The 17,454-nt window shown below is 40.1% G+C and overlaps 1 protein-coding gene across 7 annotated transcripts in view; it reads right to left on the reverse strand.

Moving 5' to 3' along the window:
• The window catches only part of MGAT5 (alpha-1,6-mannosylglycoprotein 6-beta-N-acetylglucosaminyltransferase), a 136,554-nt gene that overhangs the window by 35,718 nt on the left and 83,382 nt on the right, over nucleotides 1-17,454 (reverse strand). For all 7 annotated transcript variants that reach the window (XM_039328217.1, XM_039328220.1, XM_039328222.1 and 4 more), the window contains 2 exons: nucleotides 8,547-8,623; nucleotides 7,789-7,878 (listed from right to left, as the gene is read on the reverse strand). In XM_039328217.1, coding sequence (XP_039184151.1) covers nucleotides 7,789-7,878; nucleotides 8,547-8,623 — 167 coding nt within the window. The remainder of the gene's footprint in view (nucleotides 1-7,788; nucleotides 7,879-8,546; nucleotides 8,624-17,454) is intronic.

A 17,454-nucleotide genomic window follows, 5' to 3' on the forward strand; every position in this document is an offset into this window, starting at 1 on the left:
CTCAAAGCAAATCCAACAGTCTGTTAGATTGGAATTATGATATAAACCTATTTTATAATGTGTTTGCAGTTAATCAAAGTAATATTTCAATTTTTCCATGCCAAAGATAGAAGGATCTAGATCAGTGGTTCTCAACCTTTCTAATGCCGTGACCCCATAATACAGTTGCCCATGTTGTGGTGACCCCCAGGGCGTGGCCACCAGGTGGGCGTGGCCACCAGGTGGGCGTGGCCACCAAGTGGCCACAACCAAAATAGCTCTCAGAAAAACACATGTGGATATGTTTCTCAGGCGAAGGGATATGTTTCTCAGTTTCTCAGTGTGTAATAATTTCAGAGATATGCTACTTGTTATGAGAACATGTAAGCCAGTGACATTAAGTACCATATCCGTGCAATTTGTTTTATTGTCCATTTTATAATCCCTTGTGTTCAGCTGTCAGAAAACTCTCGTGGTTTTTTTTTTTCTTTCCTGTACAAGGGATCTTGGAGACTATCCCTCTGGGATAGTTGGAAGGCCTGGAAATGGGAGACACTGTCTTTTGTAGTGTTTCTTCTCTGTCCTAAGCAGGTGGAGAAAGGAGAAGTTGGGTTCTTGGGAGCTCTGCTATAGGATGTCTCCCCAATCTACATGCTGGCTGGGGAATTCTGGGAATTGAAATGCACACATTTAAAGTTGCAGAGACTGAAAAGTACAACTATACATGAAGGGATTGGGAGAGCTCATCTGCCAGCATGAAAGAGTCATCATGATGCCAATGTTACTCTATTATAGATCTTCATGAGGTGGAGACCTGACCCAGATCCTGAAGGCCCAGTTCTGGATGGGGAGAAATAGACTTAAACTGAATCCCAGCAAGGATGTGTTTGTGGTTTGGTTTGGTTTTGTACCACATTGTCTGGACTCTGGTAGAATTCCATCCTAACTAGGCCAGGGGTTTTTTTGTGGTCCCTAGGCAAGATTGTTCAGGTACTGCTGTTGCCTGTAAAATCTTTATTTTTTAAAGTGTCCCTTTTGACTTCTTTAGGTACAGGTAGTCCTCATTTAGTGAGTGCCTCATTTAGTGACCATTTGCAATTAAGATTGTGATAAAAAAGTAACTTTATGACCAATCATTGCATTTACAATTTTCACAAATATGCAAAGGAAAGCTGAAGTATGATCATAAGTATAATCACCGTTTCACTTAGCAACTTAGTGTACACGGACTGGAAATATTCCCTGAGTTCCTTTTCTTTCTGATTTTTGATTATAGTCATCTTCCACAGCCTTATTCAAACATTGCCCTTCAGCCAGCATGAGGCAGGAAGTGTATGTTTAATATTTATCGAGTAAATGGGAGGGGAACAAAGCATGAGAATGTTTATTGTGGTGTTTATTGCTAAGCAAAAGGGGGGATGGGGCGGGGGGGAATATTTTTTTTTTCTTAAAGCAACACCACTGTCAAGCCCCACGGGGCTTGCCATTCACGGGGGGGGGGGGAGACACACAACGGAGCCCGCAGCTGCCGACCGCCGTTCCAATGCTGGTCGCCACATCGGAGCAAGGAAGCCGCCAGCGCCATCCCAGCCATCATGGGAGGGAGGGGGGATGGGGCTCCCGAGCGCCGACGAGGCAGCGCCCTGAGAGATGACCGGGCCGGGCTCGGCTTTCCCACGGCGAGAGAGGCCGCTGGGAAGAACCAGTTCTGAGAGGAAGAAGCGGAGGACCGAGGCGGCAAGGATGGTGACCATGTCTCTTCAGTCCGCCGCTGCCTCCTCCTCCTCCTCCTCAGAGACTCGGAAGTTCACGCGGGCGCTCAGCAAGCCGGGCACAGCCGCTGAGTTGCAGCAAAGTTTTTTGCTGCTTTCAGACAGACCCGCCAGGCAGGCGGGCGGGGCGGGGGACTGGCCAACAATCTACAAGTGGGACAGGGCTGGAATGAGCGACTCGGGGTGGCTGCTGCCCCCTCGTTCCAAGCAAACAAGAGAGGAAGGGGCGCAGGGGTCTCTGAACCCACCGGAGGTAAGAAAACCACCTGCTCCGCTCGAGGGTCCTCCCGGATTCACCGCCCGCCCTTTGCCGCCAACTCACAAGAACGTAACCCCGCACCACTTCGGAGACAGCCCTCTACGCGGGTTTCCTTCCAGAAAGAGCCCCGCCAGGCGCGAGCAACCCATCCCCTGCCTTCCTTCCACTTTCCGCCCCGCTTCCCTCCGCAGCCCTCAGGGTTAGACCCAGCGCACCCCCTTTGCCTCTGACCCTCCGCATCGGCCCTCGGCACTCTTCCTTCGCCCAACCCCAGCCCAACTTCGGCTGGCTCCGAGCGGAAACTGCGCCTATCTCTTCTTCCCCCCCACTCTGCCCCGGCCAGGGCAGCCCAAGAAATGGACCGAGCCTGCTCCAATCGAGCCAAGGTTTTTCTTTCGCCCCTTCTTTTCCCTTTGCTTCTGTAAAACCAGATCTCTCTCTTTCTCCCCCTTCCCTCCCCTGCCCTTCTCTCCCCGTTTCCCCTTTTAAAAAATAATAATTAAAGCAGGGCGAAGAATCAACGTGCTCAAAACTTACCACTTTTGCTTGTTCTCTCTCTTGCTTTCTGCCACGTGCTCTGAAACCGAAACTTCCTAACTTTATATTGGAAAAAGCTGCGCATGTGCAAAGAGGAGGGAATAAAGAGCACAGCTAGGGAAAAGGGAAAAAAATGGCGGACAGTGCTGTTTGGCGACCCCCGTGAAATGGTCGTTCGACCCCAAATGGGGTCGCGACCCATAGGTTGAGAACCGCTGATCTAGATTCACTGATCTTAAAAAAAACCCTTTCAATCACAGTTATGACACTTCTTTTGAAGGTATTTTGGTGAACAAGGTTTATTGTATTCTCTATGATATGCTTATGTTATAAAAAGATATTGATAACAACATTTACAATTACATGCCAGGAATAGTTTTTAATGTGAGGGAGATATTAACAAGCTAACTTCTTGTTATCTTTTCAAGGTTGACACAAAACATACAAAAATAAAGTAGCTAAAGAGCTACACATATAGTCATGACACACAATATTCTCTGTCATCTACAATCAAGGCTGATGATTTATCAGCATATAAAAAGTATGAAACGAACAAGTGTTCATTCAGCATAATGCAATATCAAATTATCCACTTCTAACATAAGTGGATAAATTATGAAAAAAATTAAGAAAGCAAACCATTGTTAATCTTCAATAAAATACAAAGAGTGGCATATTGAATGATACCAAAATAGCAACACTCACAAATCAAGTGCTGAATAATATTCAGACTAACAAGCAAGTTGCACTTACATGCTGATAAGATAATTCTAATGATTATAGTCAACACTTCAATAATATGTGAAAGGAAAAGTACCAAAGGTACACATTTAGTTTCAGAATAAGCAAAGGCACTTGATCACCCCAGAGATATTAAATGATAAAGGCAAGACAGTTTCACACAAAGTCATTTTTTCCTTTCTCAATTATACTAAGACTTCTTCCTGCATAGACAACAAATCACAGACTATCCTTGTTAAACATGTGTTTACCACCTATATAACGAAAAATTATATGTGGACCAAAAAACAATGATTGAAAGGGATTATGGAGCAACTAAATGGTTCAAAACTAGGAAAGAACCATGCTAATGTATACGGTCAACCTAACTATTTAATTTACATACAGAAATATCACGAGAAATGCTGGATTAAAAGAAGTAGAAGTTGGAACTAAACATGTGTGAAGAAATATAAATAGCTGGAACAAAATGGTTGGGATAAAAAATCTTTTTTTAAAAACAGGGAATTCTCCAGAGTAATATGTTCCAGATATTGTATCCCATTATTTAGGGAAAGCTATAAAATTTCTGAAAGTTTAGCACAAGGGCCTTCAAACTTGGCCCTTTTATGACTTGTGAACTTCAACTCCCAGAATTCCTCAGCCAGGCACACTGGCTGAAGAATTCTGGGAGTTAAAGTCCACAAGTCATAAAAGGGCCAAGTTTGAAGACCCCTGGTTAGCAGCAAGAGAGAGAAAAAAAAACCTTTTTACCTTAAAATTTAGAAGGAAAATGGAGGGTGTTTTAAAACCATCTTTTCTCATTCATTTAATTGTGTGTGTGTGTGTGTGTATGTGTGTGTGTGTGTGTGTAAATAAAAATGGTTCTGAAAAAAAAAACCCCTTCTTTCAGACACTTTACTGCTTCTCCTGGCTTCAGATCACTACAGAGTAGAGCAGTGTTTCCCAAACTTGACAATTTTAAGGCATGAGGACTTCAATTCCCAGAATTCCACAGCCAGCAACGCTGGCTGTGGAATTCTGGGAGTTGAAGTCCACATGCCTTAAAATTGTCAAGTTTGGGAAACACTGGAGTAGAGTGACGAAAGGCAAGGAAAAATGACCTTGCCCTCACTACTGAAATTTCAACATGCAGCAACGCAGAAACAGAAGGGCAAAGCCATTCAGCATACTACCAATGATTTATCACCCATCATGCATAATTAGGTCAATTCACAGCCAACTATGTGGAATCTCTGAACCATTGCAGAGTCCAGATAATAACTGCAGCTGCTCAAAACTTTTATATAAAAACTATACATTGCAATAAACAGATCTAAACTCCAGTGCTTACAATAAACAATGATCACTGTAAGACTTTTTATTGATAAAATAGTTATCTCTGTCAGGTCCCCATAAACCAGGAATGACACATGGGGTTACTTCTGAGTAGTTTCTTTATAACTATAGATATACTCTGTGAACTGCTAGGAAGAATCAGTTTTTATCTTCTTCCTATACCAAAGCTCTGCTGCCTCTTTGCTCTCTGGGAAGCAGCTACCTAGGACTCCTGACTACATTTCAACACAATCTCACACTGACTTCACTTTTTTTTTTTTTTTTTAAAGTGTGAGGCCATTTACTACTTTCAAAAGACCCTATGACTTGCTTGAAATACTCTTTGCTCCTTCTCCTTTTCTGCTACAAGTAGAACTTTGGTGTTGTGTAGAACTAACAGAAAATTGTTATGTACGAACTGGGACAAACTAAAGTGTTAACCATGTCCTGTTGTAACATGCAGAGATACTAACTCGGAACAAATGAGCATACACCACTATTCAAAACAGAGGTGGCCGGTCAACCCAGTGTCTGCAAAACACATAGGAACTTGAAAGAACTAATATGTGGCTCTGTGTGAAATTCCATAACCGTAGAAAAGAATATTGGTTTTAGCATTTCTAGGGCACAACAAATAGTATGCTGCTGAGTTTCTATTAGTACGTAATTGGAAAAGCCACACAGAAGCATTCTGTGCTATGCTCAGGAATGAGGCAAGCCAAAGCTAGTTAGCTACTGCTTCAGGCTGCGCGATTATTTTAATTGCTGTGATTCGATGGAGGTTCTATGTGTATAGGCAGTACTGATAATCAGTTAGTCAATCAATCAATCAGCATAGAGCTGGAAGGGACCTTGGAGGTCTTCTAGTCCAACCCTCTGCTCAAGCAAGAGACCCAGACCATTTCAGACAAGTGGCTGTCCAGTCTTTTCTTCAAAACCTTCAGTGCACCTACAACTTCTGAAGGCAAGTTGTTCCACTGGTTAATTGTCCTCACTGTTAGGAAGTTTCTCCTTAATTCCAAGTTGCTTCTCTCCTTGATTAGCTTCCATCCATTGTTTCTTGTCTTGCCTTCTGATGCTTTGGAAAATAGGTTGACTCCCTCTACTTGTGGCAGCCCCTCAACTATTGGAATACTGGTATCGTGTCACTCCTAATCCTCCTTTTCTCTAGACAGGCCATACCCAATTCCTGCAACCATCCTTCATATGTTTTTGTCTCCAGGTCTTTAATCATCTTAGTTGCTCTTCTTGGCACTTTTTCCAAAGTCTCAACATCTTTTTTGTAGTGACCAAAACTGGATGCAGTATTCCAGGTGTGGTCTTACTAAGGATTTAATATAAAGCAGTACTAATACTTCACCTGAATTTGATTCTAGCCTCTGTTTATACAACCAAGGATTGTACTAGCTTTTTTGGCTGCTGCTGCACACTGTAAGTCCTCTACTTACAACAACAGTTGAGCTCAAAATTTCTATGACTAAGTGAAAACAGTTGTTAAATGAGTTTTGCCCCATTTTACAACTTTTCTTGCCACAGTTGTTAAGTGAATTACTGCAGTTGTTAAGTTAGTAACACAACTGTTAAGTGAATCTGGCTTCCCCACTGATTTTGTCGGAATGTCACAAAAGGTGATCAAGTGACCCCAGGACACTGCAACCATCATAAATACACGCCAGTTGCCAAGTGCCAAAATTTTGACCATGTCATCATGCCAAGGTCATGTAAAAAGCGGTCATAAGTCACTTCTTTTAGTGCCTTTGTAACTTTGAACACTCACTAAATGGATGGTTGTAAGTCTTAAGCTATCTTAAATAGCTTCCTACCCTATTTAGATGACAGCACCACTGCTGCGTGATGAAAGCTTCACCAAGAATGATGAGTGTTCGAAAATAAGTGTTTAAGTGTACTCTCTGGGCTTTTTACTGTTTTTGCCTTCTTTTCTATTAGTGATTGTCTCCCACAAGTTGTTCTGGGATCAAACTGATTTTATTAGGTCTATGCTGTCTATAGCCGACAGTGCCACAGACAGACTGATATAGTTGCAGTTACTGGAATAAGAGATAAGAGAGAACTGATCTGATCCCCAAGAGATTTAAAACAAGCCTATGTGAACTCCGAGTTATTTGAGAGGAAAGTATAAGAGGAATAATAAGAAAGCAGTATAAAACAAGGAGGAAGAATGATCTGAAACATATTAAAGTAGTTTAATAGGCCAATGTATCCACTGCAATGACTGAAGTAAAAAAAATTCACAGGCAGGAGCCATAAATAATTACAGTAACAATTATAGCATTAACTCCGGCTCTTTTATTATCAATTATTAATTGTTACTGTGCGCATATACACTAAGTCAATAATTAACAAAAGCAATAATAACTGTGTTTATTTTTATTCAATACAGTATACTTGAATTAAATTGGCCATTGGTTAAAATGCAATAGGAGGGAAGGAACTGTATTGACTCTGGAACTATAGTTGAGCATATTTCAGAAGACAACTAGCAACAACAAAAGCAGCCTTTGACCAGAGAAAGTTTGGTCATACAGGTAGTCCTCAATTTATGACTGTAATGGACCCTGCGTCAGTAAAGAAATTACACTGAAGTAATTTCTCGTGTTGTTCTTGATTCCTTGGGTTTGGCAGCTGGTTGCGAAGTGCCCAAAATACAGTCACATGATTGTTCCCCTGCTCAATGGTTGGAACTTCAGAACCAAGTCGTAAGCACCCCCCGGGGAGGTCTGTTGTAACTATGAATGGTCACTAAGTGACAAGTCATAAGTCGAGGACTACTTATATTCCACTTGGTACTTTCGGCTGGCTAAGACAGCTGAAGCAGGCAAAGGAAGGTGGCTGTTTTATGATGCTCTAAAAATAAAGGGGCCACATGCAAAAAAAAAAAGTGAGCCTTCATTAAAGCAAAGCATTTCCTCAAAGGCTGGCAGAGTTCTGTCTGGCAGTAAACACAGTTTATAGGGGTGCAAATATTGACAAGTTATAATTAATTGAAAAGAGAAGATGTCATTCTCTTGCAGCATAAGCAATAAAAACTCTTTTCTACTTAAAGACTAGTAATTTTTTATAACCCAAGTTTTTACACACTAGAACCAGTTTATCACATGCATTCAGATAGAGACAAAATTTCACCAAATCTTAATGTATTGGTTGAAATAAAAATTTACTGACCTCACTGAGGTAAATAAAGAATGAGCATGTGGACCCGTCAACACCGTAACTTGCATAACAAGGATCAGATCTCCACATATCTTTCATCCACTAAAAAGGAAAGAACAAATAATAATAACAATGCATATACTTTTAAACAACAGGTTACGGTTCTTATGAACCCAGGATACAATTCTAACTACACAGTTTAACCAAGTTTCAGGTGGCTGCTGCAACAACATTTTGAATCATCAAGGTCAAAACAATTTCCCTATTTCTACAAACACCATGATCACTATCCACATTATGTGGCATGAAACTTACATTTTTATATGGAGTTCATCCAACCAATTTTGTATCGGTAAATGAGATTGGAAACTTATCAGATTTTTATGTATGTACGTATGTTATCTGTCTGTCTGTCTGTCTGTCTGTCTGTCTATCTATCTATCTTTATATATAAAAATTCTTAAAACATCCGTCTCCTGCGTAGAGAGGCTCTTTTTATCCTTGCCCTTCAAATATAACCGCAACCTGCAACATATTACTACTCAACCTCTTCATAAAGAGTTCTACAGCATTATTTTTGACATCTGGATCAATACCTTATGAATTACTATGTCTTATGAGTGACCATGCTCACATAATCTACCCCATTGCTAAGAGAAAATTATTATTTTTTCACCCATCTTTTGATCAATTAACAGATTGCCAGATGAAATGGGATCATTAGAACGAGTACATCCAGACAAATAAATGGTGCAATAGATGAGGCTTACTTTTATTTTGCCCTCACAGTGAGGAAAACCATCCATAGGAGGCAATTCACACTGTTCCTGGGCTCCATTAATGAGATCTGAAGAAGAAAAATAAACACAATGTAATACGTAATATTAAACACATGAGAATAGATTAGCTTTTTTTCCCACCTCAACTGAGGATGAATCATCGTGTGATACTAAGCAAGTTCTAAAAATGCAGCACAGTCTTCTTCCTCATCTCTCTACTGGGAAATTGGAAAAGGGCCATGAAACCAGGGAATAATAAATGGAATGTACATCAAATGTGCTCAGACATGAGAGGTTATTAAGAATTAATGGAAATAATTGTTCATCATTTATAATTAACTACAACTAACTTTTAAACCAGAAATGCAATTAACCTATTCGTTAAACTAAAGTACAGCTATCATTCAATTAGCTAATGGAAGTCAAAGGTCTGGATGACAATTTTAGTAAGAAATTTAGATAAAGGCTCAAAACCCATTAAAATTAAAATGAGGTTTCCCAACAGATATATGCATTTAAAAAAGCACTTTAGTACATATGTAAAAACAGACAGAAATGGATATTAGTAAGAACCATAGGATCCAAAACCGTCTCTCTTTTTGTTATTCAACTCAGATGAGATTCCAAAATTCTGGCACTCCATCGGACATATTGAAGATTCCCAGCCTAACAATTTTCGATAGCAACTTTCATGTTATGACAATTTTAACCAGAATAACTCAGGAATTCAAGGTTGCTATGACAACTTTGGTTTACCAAGTAAACCAAGATATGCTTTGTGCCACACTCTTGTACTGGTATTGACTGGGCAGAAATTTTATAATGAGGTAATGAGAAGCTGACCCCACTGTCACAGTCAGACCATTTTATTTAGCTCATTTGGATAAACAGATCATTTTTCCCCTAGCATGACAATGAAAAAAAAATCTATTACAATGATTTATCACTAGACATTGATATAATCTGATGGGCCCCCAAGGGCTTTAGGCAAGTTTTTAGCTGACATGTTTGTTACATATGGCAAAGCTCAATCTGTATCATATGGATTATGTTAATTTGTATCATATGGAAATGAGTTTGGAGTAGGCATGATTAGCTTATAGCCAGGTAGTCTGAACTGAGACAGAAAATGTGATGCAAATAATAGCTAAAGCAGGTAAGACTATTTCAATCCTTGTGTAGCAATAACTACAGTAAAGAAGCAATAATCCGCTGCACCAAATTCTATTCTTAAAATTTTTTTTTCAGCAGAACTTTTCTCTGTAGCCCTGTAATATCTAATTTTGGTTTGCTCTATTAATAGTAGCTCTGTTGACAGTTACAGAAGTGTGAAAACTCTCATCAACCCAAATATTTGGAATCACCTTTTCAAGCTCCTGAATTCCCTTAAATATATCAAACATTTTAGGTAGGCTTTATGTAAAATATACCATGGGTTGGGAAAATGAGAGAAGATAGCTGTGGAAGTAAAAAAAAAGTGTTAAGTCATGTTTCCTTTTAATAAAAAAAGAGCTTATTTTTATAACGAAACACTCTTTAAATGGAATTTGTGTACATGCATCTTGCTTGGTGTCTCTACTATCTTGAACTTGCAACAGGAACAAGATGACAAATACACAAACTGAAGACTTCCTGATGGAGCAAATCCAGCAAATCCAGATCTCGGGAGGCCTCCTAAAGTCATGGCTATTGCCAGATAGGGAGATGGAAACCATACCAGTCTTATCTGCTGCATCCATTCCTGGAGGAGATGCCTGCAATGTCTCATGTCTGACTTTGCAGAGTTATTTGGAAGTAGGTGCAAAATGCAGCAGCCAGCTCTGTGAAAGCTTCTATTTCAATGCCATGTTAATGCATTGTTTCCGACAGGAAGGTGGTGCAGAGAGTGGTGAGGATGGCTGAAAAGATCATGGGCAGTTCCTTCCCTCCCATCCAGGGCATAGCACAGAAGCGTTGCTTGAGCAGAGACTGCAAGATTGTCTGGGACATTACACACCCTCTTCACACCCTCTTTTCCTTGCTATCTTCTGGGAGGAGGTGTCGTGGTATCCAAAGCAGAACATCCAGATTCAGCCATTCATTCCATACAGCATTAAACTTGTGAACTCTCAAGCTTCCTCCTTCCGTTATATATTCATTACATATTTTGGTTTGCTCTATTAATAGTAGCTCTGTTGACAGTTACAGAAGTGTGAAAACTCTCATCAACCCAAATATTTGGAATCACCTTTTCAAGCTCCTGAATTCCCTTAAATTTTTAATATTCCCTTAAGTTTTTAATATTTATTTGTTATGTATATTTAGGGGTGTGGGTCTATACATATGTTGTATATAGGATGTTTAGGAGTGTGTCATGTATGGGTTCACTTTGAGAGCAGACAACTAAATTTCATTTTTGATGTGTGCATTGTGCCCACAGTAAAAAAAAATGGCAATAAAGGTTATCTTATCTTATCTTATCTTACCTTATCACAGTATGATTAAAAGTACAGGTAGTCCTCGACTTAGGATGACAATTGAGTCCAAAATTTCTGTTGCTAATTGAAACATGTGTTAAGTGACTTACAACAGGTCATTTTACAACCTCTCTTGCCACAGTTAAGTGAACCACTGCAGTTGTTAATTTACTAACACATTTATTAATTGAATCTGGCTTCCCCATTGAGTCTGCTTGTCAACAAAAGATGATCACATGACCCTTGGGACACTGCAAATCATAAATATGAACCAGTTGCCAAGTCTCTGAATTTTGTTCATGGGAATGCTGCAATGGTCGTAAATGTGAAAAACAGTCATAAGTCACTTTTTTCACCACCATTTTAACTTCAATAAAAAATGAACTGTTGGAAGCCGAGGACTACCTATACGGGTTTTGACCTATACATCTTTACATGGTTTGGTGCACAGGTACTTGCAGGATTATTTCCTTTAAGTCAGTGGTTCTCAACCTTTCTAATGCCGTGACCCCATAATACAGTTCCCCATGTTGTGGTGACCCCCAAGTGGGTGTGGCCACCAATAAGAGGAAGTAGGACAGCTAGGGAAAAGGGAAAAAAATGGCAGACAGCGTGGTTTGGCGACCCCCGTGAAATGGTCATTCGACCCCAAATGGGGTCCCGACCCACAGATTGAGAACCACTGCTTTAAGTAGTATCCATCCACCTATTCTGGACATCCTGTGTAGGACATCAAGGGCTACCTTTGCAGGGAATTTTTAAAGATTGAAGCCAATGCTTCTCAGTTATGGTTCCAACCCTTTGGAACAACCTTTTCAGAGAAAGCCATGTAGCAACCTCCAAATATCCTGGTACTGTGAAAAAAGAACTGTTCAAAAGATATTTTAACAGTTAAAATAACTGCTGGTTGATTATGTCCAATAGTACATTTTTAATCATACACTGCTTTTATTTGATGGTTATGTGGTTGTTTTACTATATAGTATTAAATCACTGGGAGTCCTCAGTGAATGTAGTAATATAAAAGCAGAATAAATAAAATCAAGAAGGTAACATGCTTGTGTTAAGTTCAAGTGTAACTTATTTACTTATGTCAAAGCTCAAGGGGCTGATACAAATGGATTACTTCATAATGGAAGAATTATGATATCTGGATATGCCAAACTGGTATATCCAGATATGATTGCACTGCAGCTTCCAAAATTTCTAACCAGTGTCACAGTACTATAGTATTTCTGGCAACTGCTACATCAGAATATCTGATATGCAGGTTATGGAAGACAAATCTATAGATACTAAAGGGAGAAGTCTATGAGAACAAAGGCCTTGGAACTACAGGGATAGCAGGAGAGAAAGCAGACCTTGGTAGTAGCCATGATAACTGCCAAGACTATCAGAGTAATTAAGACAATCCCCTTTAAGCCTGTGCCTAATTAACTTAATCTGGACAGCTGACATTTTAGAAAATGCAGGAAACCTATATATAATTACTAATTTGACTGAGCTCTATGCCTGTCACTTAGTAGATGATCTGTAAATAATTCAAGAAGAAGTCTGCAGTCTCATTTTTCTGTCATGGAAGAAAGTAAGTGTAAAGTCTCTTTATAATTATCACCAAGCTTTTTTTTTTTTTTTAAGAAGGACAGAAATATCTCTTCCTTTTTTTCACTCAACACACCATTACTTTCTATACAGTTTAAAGAGCACAAGGCCATATGCAAAAAATTTCAACAAAGCAACTGCAATTCAACAAAGCAATGATTATTTTTCATATATCTTGACAAGAGACAGGCTTAATTTGTCCACTTCATCCCACTTTTTCTTAGCTCCCTTAATAAGTTAAATATATCACAATCATCTATTTTCTCCACCATCCTCCCAAGATGCATAGTTTGAAATGATGTGTTCATCTCAAGAAAAACAAAAAAATCAGAAAACCTTACAATAATGAACTCACATGGAGCACAACTGTTTAGGTTATTCTATTCAGATATAATAATAATAATAATAATAATAATAATAATAATAATAATAATAATAATAATAATAATAATAATAATAATAATAATGGAAAGCAGATAATAATAAGACCTGGCAATGGCTAAGAGCAGGAAAATTGAAGAAAGAGACTGAGGGATTAATTCTGGCTGCACAAGACCAAGCCTTAAGGACAAATGCATACAAAGTCAAAATTGAGAAGACAGCAACAGACAGTAAGTGCCGCCTATGCAAAGAAGCTGAAGAAACAGTGGACCACTTGGTAAGCTGTTGCAAGAAGATTGCACAGACTGATTACAAGCAGCGGCATGACAAAGTAGCAACAATGGTGCATTGGAAGATCTGCAAAAAATATCATTTGCCTGTAAGCAAAAACTGGTGGGATCATAAAATAGAGAAAGTCATAGAAAATGATAAAATTAAACTGCTCTGGGACTTCAGAATTCAAACAGACAAGCACCTGCAACATAACACCCCAGACTTAACAATTGTCGATAAGAAAGACAAAAAAGTCTGGATAGTGGACGTGGCAGTGCCTGGAGACAGCAGAATAGAAGAGAAAGAACTGGAGAAGATAACAAAATACAAAGACCTACAAATAGAAATAGAAAGACTGTGGCAAAAGCAAGCAAGGGTAGTACCAATAGTAATAGGCTCCTTGGGTGCAATCCCAAAACAACTGGAGCACCACTTGAACACCATTGGCATTGACAAATTCGCTATTAGTCAATTGCAAAAGGCGGCCTTACTAGGAACTGCTTCCATCCTGCGACGATATCTGTAATACCATCAAACATCCACATCTGCCTATCCCAGGTCCTGGGTAAGGACTCGATAGGTAGACAAAATGCCAAATCCAGTCTGAACATCTGGCTGACTGTGCGATGATCCATAATAATAATAATAGTAAAGTTGGAAGGGACCTTGGAGGTCATCTAGTCCAACCCCCTGCTCGGGCAGGAAACCCTACACCATTTCGGACAAATGACTGTCCAGTCTCTTCTTAAAAACTTCCAGTGTTGGAGCATTTACTGCTTCTGGAGGCAAGCTGTTCCACTGATTAATTGTTCTCACTGTCAGGAAGTTTCTCCTTAGTTCTAGGTTGCTTCTCTCCTTGATTAGTTTCCACCCGTTGCTTCTTGTCCTGCCTTCAGGTGCTTTGGAAAATAGCTTAATTCCCTCTTCTTTATGGCAGCCCCTGAGATATTGGAATACTGCTATCATGTCCCCCCTTGTCCTTCTCTTCGTTAAACTAGACATACCCAATTCTAGCAACCGTTCCTTATATGTTTTAGCCTCCAGTCCCCTAATCATCTTTGTTGCTCTTCTCTGTACTCTTTCTAGAGTCTCAACATCTTTTTTACATCGTGGTGACCAAAACTGGATGCAGTATTCCAAGTGTGGCCTTACCAAGGCATTAATTAATTCCATAATCAAGATCTGAATAGAATCAGCAACTGGGCCTCTGACATTTCCTTTCCTGCTATGCCTATGCTGTGATGCAACCGTTAAAGAAGTAAGTGAGTTTAAGTTAAGCTTGTCATTAATTCTTAGCTGAACCTGTTCCACAATACGCTGTGGAAAAACTGTTAGGAGTGCGATGTATTTTATCTTGCATTCATAGAGGAAAGGTGGAATATATATCTAAGGAATTTAATCTTAATCTTACACAAAACTACATAAGAACATTCAATCTTTATTTAACCATTTTAAAAATCTAGATATTTGAATGCCTTTAGAAATATATGACCCCAAGATCCATGCAGAATCTCATCACACATTGTGATAGTTTGGGTTGTCCACTGACCCCAACTTCAGGCTCCAAATAATTCTCTCCCAGATTGCTGAACAGTTCTAGTAGAAGGCCAGAAAAGTTTATTAAAAACACCACACTTAAATGTCACCATTTTAAGAAAATGAAATGTATCGTAACTTACAGCATAGCGATTTTATTTATAAAGAAAAAATAAGCATAATTTCCCCCTTAGTTAAACATGAATTACAATAGCACCCAATTGCAAGATGCAGCACAAAACTGAATCAAAACATGCTCCTTTTTTCTTTGTGGCAACCAGGAAAATAATGAGCAAACTGACTGACAAATAAAAAACAAACAGAAATCAAGAAACCAAGAGAAAAAAAGATTGTTGAGACATGGTAAATAAGACAGAGGCCATAACAATTATACTTTGTTACACAGAAGAAAGAACCATGTTTCTAAAGAAAAAAAAATCAAAAATCAGGCATGCTGGCTGAGGAATTCTGGGAGTTGAAGTCCACAAGTCATAAAAGGGCCATGTTTGAAGACTCCTGCTTTAATGCAATTAACATTATTTCCATTCATCATTTTAAAAACAATTACTACTTAAGAGTTTCCTCCTTTTTCTTCCAAACTGGTTTTCTGCCACAAGCTGAGCAAAACAATAAGATTTTCCTTTTTCCCATTTCCTATACTGCCTCTCTGGCCATCCACTTCTGGCACAAGTTGATAAATTATCCAGATTCTCTTTGGACTGACTTCTACCATTTCTAAACTTTCAAGAAAATAAACCTTTTAAAAAAAAAAAACACCAGGCAGACGGAAATCACAAATGTCAATTCCTTTCTCTGTGTTGCAAATCTTCAAAAACTCTTAGAAATATAATGGACAACTCTCCTTTCCCTGGTGTAGCCGGGGTGTGGATAAGCCCTGCCAAAGCAGGAAAGATAAATAGGATACTATCCTCTTTACTGTTTCAGCTTGTCTTTACATCACAAAGCATAAAATAAATTCCCATTAAAGTCACTGTTATTCAAAGTTCCCTATTTCTTGAATTCTTTTATCAGTATTCTTTCGGCCAGGGGTGTCAAACTGCCGGCCGGCGGGCCGGATGCGTCAGGTGGAAGCTGCGCCCACCCCATTGCTGGCAATGGCAAGACTCTCCCGATAAGTTGCGCGATGTCACATGACGTTGTGAGTTTGACATGTCTGCTTTAGGCTGTTCCATTATGTTGTCACACATTTTAGGGATTCCTACCTCTGCAGAAAATAGCCCTGTCCAACAGCAACTTCTCCTTCTAAGCTTTGCTAAGCTTCTAAGTAGAGCTTCTTATTCACTGGATTTATGATTTGGTCCCAAGAGGTGTGATGGCTCAGTGGTTAAAGACTCTTAACTTATCTGCTGGAAAACTGACAGCCCAGTCCCGAGTGCTCTGCAATGGGGTGAACTCCCGTTACTTCCCTCAGCTCCTTCCTACCTAGTAGTTTCAAAAGCATGTACCACTTTGGTGGGAAGGTAACAGTATTCCATGTGCCTTTGGTGTATAGTCATGCTGACCATACGACCATGGAAAATATCATTGGACAGCTGGCTCCATCAGTCAAGAAACAGAGATGAGCACAGCTGGCTCCATCAGCCAAGAAATAGAGATGATATTCAGAATTGGACAGGGGAAATCTTTATCCAATATTCACCGAATGTGCATGAGATATGGGAATATGATTGATCTTGAGGACTGTCACTCTGGCCTGATTGCATTACAGATAACAGGAGTGATTAGAAGAGTGGAGGGAAAAAAAGACATGCAAGGAAGGAGCATATCTTACCATGTGTCACACATGTTGGGAAGGAAAAACAAATAAAGAAGGGAATGATAGTGTAACATAGTGGTTCAAATGTTGGATTGTAACAAGGGACTGCCAGGTTTAAGTGCTTACCCAATCATGAAACTCATGAGTCACACTAGGATACTCCCTATCTTGTAGGCCAATGGTGGCGAATCTATGGCACATGTGCCAGAGGTGGCACTCAGAGCCCTCTCTGTGGACACATGGGCCGTCGCTCCAGCCCTGCCTCCCCCCCGTGGCCCCCTCCTTACCAGCAGCCCCCCTAGAGGAGAGTCACTCCCGGGTGCGGCCTGCACAGAGCAGCACAGCCAAGAACATGGCAGCCGGGCAGCAGGGACAAGACTCCGCCCTCGCGCCCCGTCACCCGGGATGCGGGTGGAGGGCGTAGCCATCATGGTGCTGCTGGGCCACCTAGGCGATCTCCTGCAGTGGGCCGTGGAGGCAGTGGGTGGCCCTGTGGGCAGGTGAGGGTGGGGCAGAGCAGGGGCGGGTCAGGCGGTTTTGGGGCACTCGGTCTCTAAAAGGTTTGCCATCACTATTGTAGGCCAACCTACAAAGTTGTTGGGAGAATAAAATGTATTTCCCCACCGCATGTATATCTTACATGAAAGGCAGGATATAAATTTAATAATCATACAGCTGCAACAGCTGTCAGGGTATAGCTAGGAAGAGATAGCCCCAAGGGAATACAATGCAAAACTGAAAATGTTGCTCATTTTTTACGCCCTTATTACTTTTAAAACAATATTACAGCTGCCTGGTTCACATTACATTGGAAGGCATTTCATAATATAGTTTCATCTTTTGGCTTGAGAAGTTTTGAACAACTTCTGCCTAA

The sequence above is a fragment of the Crotalus tigris genome, unplaced genomic scaffold (genome assembly GCF_016545835.1).
Source record: "Crotalus tigris isolate CLP2741 ecotype Arizona unplaced genomic scaffold, ASM1654583v1 scf7180000024374.3283719, whole genome shotgun sequence".
In the NCBI taxonomy this organism is placed as follows: domain Eukaryota; kingdom Metazoa; phylum Chordata; class Lepidosauria; order Squamata; family Viperidae; genus Crotalus; species Crotalus tigris.